The sequence below is a fragment of the Aedes albopictus genome, chromosome 3, assembly GCF_035046485.1.
Source record: "Aedes albopictus strain Foshan chromosome 3, AalbF5, whole genome shotgun sequence".
Classification (NCBI taxonomy): Eukaryota; Metazoa; Arthropoda; class Insecta; order Diptera; family Culicidae; genus Aedes; species Aedes albopictus.
In genome coordinates, this window is record NC_085138.1 from 156,230,582 (window position 1) to 156,239,958 (window position 9,377).

General features: G+C 45.8%; 1 protein-coding gene across 1 annotated transcript; it reads right to left on the bottom strand.

Annotated features, from left to right (window-relative positions):
• Positions 1 to 1,924: 1,924 nt before the first annotated feature.
• LOC109422735 (trichoplein keratin filament-binding protein) lies at positions 1,925 to 8,434 on the bottom strand. The gene is made up of 2 exons (XM_029872052.2): positions 7,627 to 8,434; positions 1,925 to 3,276 (listed from the first exon to the last, which is right to left on the bottom strand). Exons 1-2 carry the CDS (start codon positions 7,904 to 7,906, stop codon positions 2,075 to 2,077), a joined length of 1,482 nt encoding a protein of 493 aa, XP_029727912.1. The 5' UTR covers positions 7,907 to 8,434; the 3' UTR covers positions 1,925 to 2,074.
• Between the last annotated feature and the right edge of the window lie 943 nt (positions 8,435 to 9,377).

Below are 9,377 nucleotides of genomic sequence, written 5' to 3' on the forward strand. Positions count from 1 at the left end.
GTACTGTTTTCGAGGTTTCCTTCAGGAATTCTCCATGTATTCCTGCAGGAATATACTGCCCCCACTCGCATAACAGTCCCATTTCACTTTTCATCATTTTTGAGTTAACGTTATGAATAGTCATCATTTTTTATGTACTTCCAAAAACAACAATAAAAATAACGAATTTTTATGTCAATGTGTGAAAAAAAATACCAAGTTATGAGCGTCCCATATCAAAAGTATAACAGTCCTATCATGGATTTTTGTGTTACGTAACACAAAACTGAACAACTTTGTAGTGATTGTAATATTTTTTACAGATATATATTCATGTGCAAAGCAATCTGTGAAAGTTTCGAGATGATCGAAATATTTTTCAAAATTTGGCGATTTTTCAAAGTTTTATATGAAAACAAGTTTTCAAACTTTAAATGCCGTTTTCTCAATTCCTAATTTTTGCAAATGGGACTGTTATGCGAGTGGGGGCAGTATATACCTTAAAGAATCTTTGGAGAAATTTCTGAAAAAAACCTCGAAAACAGCACTTGAACAATCATTGGAAGAACCTCTAAAGATATCCCAGGAAAAATCCCCGAAGAAATGCCTGGTGGAATCCCTAGATGAATTCTTGAAGGAATCTCTGGAGATGCTGTTTAAAAGTCATCACATGTCAGCCGCGAGGAGTGGAAGGAAGGGGTAATCTACCCCATTCACAAGAAAGGCGACCATTTGGAATGTGAACTTCAGGGCGATCACTATTTTGAATGGTGCCTACAAAGTGCTATCCCAGATTATCTTCCGTCGTCTTTCACCTAAAACGAATGAGTTCGTGGGAAGTTATCAAGCCGGCTTCATCGACGGCCGGTCGACAACGGACGAGTTCTTCACCGTACGCCAATTCTCCAGAAATGCCGTGCATACCAGGTCCCAACGCACCACCTGTTCATCGACTTCACAGCGGCATACTACAGTATCGACCGCACAGAGCTGTGGAAAATCATGGACGAAAACGGCTTTCCTGGGAGGCTGACTAGACTGATTAAAGCAACGATGGACGGTGTGCAAAACTGCGTAAGGGTTTCGGGTGAACTATCTAGTTCATTCGAATCTCGCCGGGGACTGCGACAAGGTGATGGACTCTCATGCCTACTCTTCAACATCGCTCTGGAAGGTGTGATACGACGAGCCAGGCTCAACAACCGGGGAACGATTTTCACAAAATCCGGACGATTTGTGTGCTTTGCGGACGACATGGACATTATTGCCAGAACATTTGGAACGGTGGCAGAGCTGTACACCCGCCTGAAACGCGAAGCAGCAAAGGTCGGACTGGAGGTGAATGCCTCAAAAACAAAGTACATGCTGGTAGGCGGAACCGGACAAGACCGGTGGTCCTCTACGGACACGAGACCTGGACCATGCTCGAGGATAACCTGCAAGTACTCGGAGTTTTCGAGCGACACGTACTAAGGACGATCTTCGGCGGTGTGCAGGAGAATGGTGTGTGGCGGAGAAGGATGAACTTCGAGATCGCTGAACGTTACGGCGAACCCAGCATCCAGAAGGTGGCCAAAGCCGGAAGGATACGGTGGGCAGGGCACGTTGCAAGAATGCTAAACTAAAATTTACGTCAAACGCATGATGCTTTCCAGAACTGCTGTACGGTGGGTGGCGGATCGTAACATCACCCATTTGTGAAACTAGATGACGATCTAGGGTTCCTCTCTGGAGCCACCATCATGATCGTTTTCAGGTTCATCGCTCTCCACGAGGTCTAACAAAGATGATTTGCACCTACAACAATGTACAAATAATCAGTGAAAACTCAATTCCTAAATGCTTTAGTGATGTAATGTAATGTTACACAAGTTTATTGTGATTGAGGATTTCGGAAAATTGAATTCATGCGAAAATGTTACAAAATTACAAATATTTACTATCCTTAGCTTAATAATATCGTCAAAAATCAGTAAAATCTCAATGCATATAGCTAGGCACTTACCGATATTCTTAGAACACAATAGTAGTCTTTGGAGAGTTGTATAAAAATTGTGGCAAAAATACTTTGCTCCATCGTAGTCATCGCACCGCGCTAGCACCAGGCTACCTTCTTCCGGCCAAACTTTGGCGCCGACAGTGGAACTGCTGTCCCATCCACATCGATAGGCTTCCGCTCGCACAGCTTCAGATCTCGCACACTCAAATCGTCAAACGGAAAAATGCTACTAAACGTGGAACTACGACGGGAATTTTGAGACGTCGATGGTCTGCTCGGTTGTGAGCTATTGTCCTTCTCTACCAGCAGCTCTCGAACCTGATTGGACGAGCCAACCACTGTGAGGTCCTTGGCCTTTTCACTCATCAGCTCCTTCAGCTGCTGGTTGGCGGCTTCAATGGCTTTGATGTGTGTTTCGCGCACATCGATCAGATCACGCTGCCGCTGGATGGTGTCCATGAGTTTGCTCTCGAAATCCAGAATTCGATCCTCCAACAGGCACCTCAGCTGCTGTTCCCTAATCAGCGCCTCCTCGTTCCACTTGTCCTCCCACTTGGAAAGATTGTGCTTGGCTTCCGACTCGTACATCGTTTCGATGGCCGTCTGCTGATCAACCTCCAGATCGTACTGTAGTTGGAATTTCTTCCGCAGGTAGTCGATACTTTCGTTCGACTCCGGATTGTCAATAGATATTCTCTGCAACAGTTGCAGATCGTGCTTCAGATCGTTGCGAACCGCTTCCGATCGCTCCCGAAGCAGCATCTTGATGCGCCTCAAGTTATGCATGGCCACCACTCGATCGCGCCGACGATCATTGTACACCCGAAGTTGTTCGAGTTCTTTCTCGAATTCTTCCTTCTTGGTTCGCAGTCGCATTTCGTACATTTTCAGTTCGTTCATTTCCTGCTCTCTTGATTTCAGTTCTTTCACATGAACCTCCTGGTGATTCCGTAATTCTTTAATCTGTTGTTCCCTTAGCTTGTTCTTCTCCAGCAGCAACTCCTCGTGCCTTCGAGCTTCCTCATGCAAGCGAATCTCCCTCTCCTGATTTTCTTTGCGTTCCTTTTCATTCTGCAGCTGGAGTTCCACCTGACGATCCATCCAGTTTAGTTTGGCCATCGCTTGGCTGGAACTCTTCGAGTCCAATATCACGGCGTCCCGGTCGTAACCCATGCGCCATTTGGTGTACAGTCGGGCTTCCAGATCCATGCGGCGTTTCGCTTCTACGTCGTTCAAACGGGATCGTACGCCCTCCAGAAGTTCCGTGGGGATGGGTTTTGGCTTGGTGCGGAATTTCTCTAGAAAACAGGGAGAAACGGCATAATTATACATCGCAGCTTGTTTCGCATTTTAAACTTAAAGTAGAAATGAAAGGGGAGGGGAGAAATTCATAACATGAATATTAGGCATACCCAATACCCATTGCCCATACAATTCTTAGGTATTTGTACAGATGAATTCTCCAAACACTCGGAAGCAGCAGATACTGCAATCCCGGGGCCTACTACTGAACACAATTCAAGGTGTCAAACGAGTCGTATCGAAGAATGAGTGATCGAGGGGATGAAAAAGATTGCACAGTATTTCGGCCCTTGGCGCCTTATGGCCCGTTTACATATTTGCTAGTTCTGGGCGACAATACATTTTCGAGCAGTATTGGTGCCAATTTAGCGCAATGTAAACACTTTTTAGCTGACAATAAAATTAGCATGACAAATTCAGAAGCTTCTGAATTCGGTGCTAAAACTAGTGGACAATAATGAGGATATTAGATTGTCCGACACAATTAGCATCATGTAAACGGTCTGCTAGATGGATTGTCAGCTAATTATGCCATCATGCCAATTTTATTTATGCAGGGCTAGCGTGGTGGACCTCCTTTCACGTGCTACTCGTGGAAACCAAAATCGAGTTTCAAAAATCATAAAATCAGAGGAAGTTGTGGTAAAGCTAACCTTTTCGCAAAATGTGAGTTGGCAAGGTCTCCGTTAAGGAGAAGTGAGCAGATAGGAGCAGGAAGCGGTGCACGTAGTGTCAGCTTTGGAGCTCATATTCATTCCCCGGCTAGCCTGCCGGGGACGATAGTGGACGGAGCGTGGTTGATGACGGCCATCAAGCAAAATCGAGACGGGCTGTCTGCATTGGAGGTGACTGTGCAGCAGCTTGGCTAAATCATCGACTTTGCGTCCTCGAAGTCCTTAAAACGGCCCTGTTGCGACTTCGGAAGTTGATGGACGATGCCAAGCAAGATCACGAGAGACTTGTAAAAACTGTAGCAGCGGCAGAACCGGCGAAAGCAAAGGTTACGAAGTTTACCCAGGAGGAGGTCTTCGCTTTAGCAGGTAGCCCAAAAGTTGTGACGGATGCGACTGCCTTTGCTGAGCACTCACAGAAGCGGGTGAGGCAGCTGTCAGGTGATGAGCTGCCTGGTGGTGCCCACAAGGCTAGGCGATTACTAAGCCCGATGGCCGGCAGTAATGCCGGTAAGTCGGACCTCAGCCAGGCGTCCCGGAAAGCTGGAAAGTGTGGGCATGAAATGGCTGGCCCTCAGCAACCACAAAGTAGGGCGGACCAGGGGGAGGGGCCCATTGGACGAAAGTTGAGCGGAAAAAGAAGCAGAAAACACCGCTAGATGTACAGGAGTGTAGGAGCACCTAGAAGACGTAGAAGCACAGACAAACAGACGCAACTCTTAGGGGAAATTTATATAAACTTCTTGGCCGATGTCTTTTTTATGAACACACTGCCATCTGTTGGTATAACCGCGCGAGACACTGTCCGCCATGATGGATTGCGATTTGACGTTTGCCAAAACCCACACTACTACAGAATCTTGCTGAAATTGTTATTTGCATCATTCAGAAACGTGTACACTAGCAAACGTAAAAGCGATCGAACACTAGCGCCTCTGGTGGAAGGATCGCGAAAATCAAATGAAATTCAAATTCATCGTTAATTACATACATGTGCCAAGCCCTTTCGAAAAGTGTTACAGTGTTACGTCTGTTTGTCTGTGGTAGAAGGGTAGGTGCCAAGCGCGAAAAAGGCGACGCGCTCGTCATCAAGACCGAACAGTTTCGGACGTCTTGAAGGTGATGCGAAGCAATGCCAAGCTCGTGGATCTGGGAGCCGACGTGCGCAGTATCAGACGCACTCGTACGGGTGAAATGATCTGATCATAGAGTTCAAGCACGACAAGGAGCGCAAGGGCGCCACCTACAAAAGTCTGGCGGAAGAGGTCCTTGACGAAGGGGTTGAGGTGAGAGTCGTACAGCGGAGGCGATTCTGAAGGTGAAGAACCTAGACGAGATCACCGAAGAGGAAGAGCTCGTCACGGCACTGCGGCAACAGTGCGAGGTACAGGTGGTCCTCGCAGCCGTTTTAAGCTATGAAAGGGACCGGCAGGGACACAGAAAGCTTTGGTTCAGCTACTTGTGGCGGACGTAAAAAGTCCGTTAAACTAGAGAGGTACGCTGGTGCGATATTCCACTTGCCACCGGAGGTTTGTTTCAGGTGTATGGAACCAGGACACAAGTCATGTGACTGCAAAGGCCCTGACAGGAGCAAACTGTATAGGAGATGCGGCACAAGGATGTATGAGTCCGCCCATTTGTCTGATTTGTACCGGGAAATCCGTGAACAACAAGCATCCAACGGGTGGTCCAAGGTACCCGACCTTCAAAAAATAATCACAGCTGAAACTGACGTAGGTAACGCAGCTGAAACTGAACCACTGTAAAGCATCTCAACAACTGCTTTGTCAGGCGCTTTCTAAGTGGGGAATGTACATCGCCATCATAGCGGACCCATACCGAGTACCCGCCGGTAACGGCAACTGGGTCGCGGATGGGTCCAGAAAAGTGGCGGCGATATGGACGACGGGTAAATACCCCATCCAGGAGTTGGTGTCTACGACCTATGAGGGCTTCGTGGTCGCCAAAGTAAACGGGGTCTTCTGCTAGAGAATATATGTCGTCCTGGCTAATGTCGGTACTAATAATTAACGTTACTATTTGTAGTTCTGGCCTAACGAGTAGTTCTAACTGGAGAGTAGACGATAGCTACACTCACAGCGATCACCTAGCGGTTCGCTACAGTATCGACTACAACAACAAAATTCCCATTTTGAGCGTGACGTACTAAATGGATGTTCCTATTTTATATTGTGCTACATCTATAGCTAATCAATCATCTCCGGAGTAATTCGCGAAAAGTCGTAACTGACAAAATGTACACAATTTGAGTGATTATAGGAGTGAAAAGATGCTAGATTTTCCTACTAAATACTCACAAACTTTCCTACATATCACTTTTTTAATTATTGAAAATCACGGAGTGAGTAGAAGGCACACTTCCATTCTGTGTCACACGAAATCAAATCAAGAATTATGCCTTCCACTCCCGGTGTTTTGTTTACGAAAGTTAAATGCGAAACTGAAATCAAAACGTAAACACGGCGATAGTGAAACTGATTTCAAAACATAAACACGGCGAAAGCAAACCGCGAAATTCTGTCAAAATCATAAACAAGGCGAATAGAAAAAGGCGATTCTGAAATTGATATAGATTCATGGCGCATAGTAACACCCAATACCATAATACTATAATTTAGCATTATCGGGTATCGATTCGGGCGTAATAAAATAAAAGTAATTGAATGCGAAAATTACCAAATTCATACTGTTTTCTTAGAAAATCAAGAAAGTAAGAAAGTGTGTCAGAACTGTATCGCTTAAGCTTGTTAATGATGATTTACTCTGAATTACATATAAATAGGAACTGAAATTGTATCAGCATAATTCGGTTGTTGTTTTCGCATTGTTATTGCTTTGTCAATTACGCCCTATTTGCGAATCACTCCGGATCTCTGTTTTATTTGTTTAGATCCGAGTTTCGGGATCGTTGATACCATTTTCCGTATCGCTCGATGATCGTTTGCCACACCTGGATGACGTCCTAGTGTTCCTCTTTGGAGCCACCATCATAAACGCCTTGAAATCCCGGTTCAACTGTGCATCAGAACTTTAGATGCACAAATCTCAAGAAGCAAGCTTCGAACAACGAAGTATTTTTTTTTTTTGCTCACATATATTAACCTTGAAATAAAACTTTAGCTTAAGTTTACATACAATCATTTTTGTAAAAGTTTCACATAAATCATGTTCGAAGTTACTTTGACTTATTAGCTTTTGAATAAGACCTAGGGTTTTGAAATCGGACGCAAATTGGCGCAGATATGGGCCTAAAAAATGACATGTTTTAAAGGAGGTGACCCCAAACTTTTGATCGGGAGTGTATAAGAAATCGTAGAGGTTTCTAAATTTTTTTCAAGAAGATTCATTTTCCATTCCTCAGCTGTCACAAGGAATTGGCCAGAACAGCTTGTCCTAGAGCCGGAGATGGTTCCGTTTAGTTATGAACGAGAAGGAAGCAACTCACATAAAGCTATCTATGATTGCCTCACCTACGAAGTTGTGCGAATTAATCCAAAACCTATTAGTCTTAAAAAAATGGTTGAAGTGCTGCAACTTACTGAGGGAATCCCCATCATAGTGTCCCTTTAGAAAATATGTATAATTCCATTTTCTAGCCATAAATGAATCACATACAAAAAATCCCCCTGAAACCCGTAGACAGAAAACACTTACCCTTAATCTCCCGCTGGAAATCATCCTTTTCCTGTTGCAATTGCACACGCAGTTTCTCGCGCCGCTCGGCGACAGCGGCTTCCCGTTTTTCCGCTTCCTCGCGTTTGCGGGCGGCTTCCTCGGCCTGCCGATTGAACTGCGGCGAGTTCCACGAGTCGAACCGCGACGTGATGCGACTCCACTGGTCGTAGTACCGCTCGACGGCCGCCGACTTTTGGAACTTGATCTGCTCGGCTTCGCGGCGCTTGGCCAGGGCAGCCTGCAGCTTGGCACTCTTCATTCTTCGGGTGGGGGCTGAAATGTGGGAGAGGAGAAAAGTGGTGTGTGTCAGGGAAGTTTGACTAATGATGGCAATTGTCTCTAGTAGTGATTGTAGCAAAGCATACGGGCTTTTCGATGGTTTGTAAATATTTACACGACTTGATCATGTCGTCCACTCAAAAATCCCCGCGACGACGGGGGCACAACTTCAGCAGATGGTTGTTAGCATTATCACCCGCAGCGTTATATGAGTGGTTCGATACATTTGAAGCACCTCTGAGTAAACATTCGTTTGTTGTCTAATGTCTAGTTAGACCAAATAAAACAAAACGTTATCTCTCGTAAAAATTTGCCAAATCATTCATTATTGAGTTGTAGCCAATTTGAAAGCAAACACGAGGAACCTTCCTAGTTCAAATTTATGACGCGCCAGTTGTCTACCTATCCTAATGATAGGAAGGTAAACGGAAATACCTGTTTCGAGGTTCACGGTGGTTCACGATCTAAATTTTTAACATACAGTGTGACACATTCGAACATCAGACATCAGCTAGTTTAGCCTTTCTGAGATTTCCGTTACTGACTTATTATTTTATGGGGTGATTTGATACTTTGAACTACCTACTATGTACTAGTACTGCTGCTACTTTTTAGGCGATATTTTTCTCTGATAAACTGTAGTAGTTTATTAATAGGTACGTAGAGGGGGCAGCAGGGATTATAGTCCCGGGGCTAGACGAAACCCCCCCCCCCACCCAACTTGCGATGCAGCCGCGTATACTAATTCTAATTCATGGTGCCAAGCAACCCGTGCCGAGTGATCGTGAGTGATCGAGGGGGTGAAAAAGATACTCGATCTTTAACGGAGCCTGCGGAGTACCTGGGCACCCCCCACAGTATTTCGTCCCTTACCGCGTTGAGGCAGGGCTCTGGCGTGGTGGACCTCTTTTCCTGTGCGACTAATGGGATTTAAACATGAAGACAAATAAACAATCAAATCAAAACGTAAGAGGTAGTGATAGTGGCGATGCTAACCCCTTCGCAAGGAGTGGGTTGGCGAGGTCTCCGTTAAGGAGAAGTGAGACGTACATAGGTGTGGTCAAGCTGCGCACACAGCTCCAGCGTGGGCGCTCCGGTCCACTCCCCGGAAAACCAGCCGGTGGAGGTACTGGACGGAGCGTAGTTGTTGAGGGTCATCAACCAAAAAAGAGAAGGACTGCCTGCAATCGAGGTGGCTGAGCAGCAGCTAGGCAAGATCATCGACTTTGCGTCCACGAAGTCCGACATTAGTAACGAACTGAAAACGGCCCCGTTTGCGACTTCGTATGTCGATGGACGATGCCAAGCAGGAACATGTGAAAGAAAAGGATACGAGGTCTACACAGACGGAGGTCTTCGCTTTCGCACTCGCAGAAGCGGGTGAGGCAGCCGTCAGGTGAGGAGCTGTCTGGCTGTACCCGCAAGGCTGGAAGGGTAATAACCCGAAGGTC

What these genes read in the sequence shown, in the direction of transcription:
- LOC109422735 (XM_029872052.2), bottom strand. Translation starts at nt 7,906, where the DNA reads ATGAAGAGTGCCAAGCTGCAGGCTGCCCTGGCCAAGCGCCGCGAAGCC. An exon ending in TTTCCAGCGGGAGATTAAGG is followed by an intron (nt 3,277 to 7,626) that starts GTAAGTGTTTTC and finishes CCTGTTTTCTAG; the next exon opens with AGAAATTCCGCACCAAGCCA.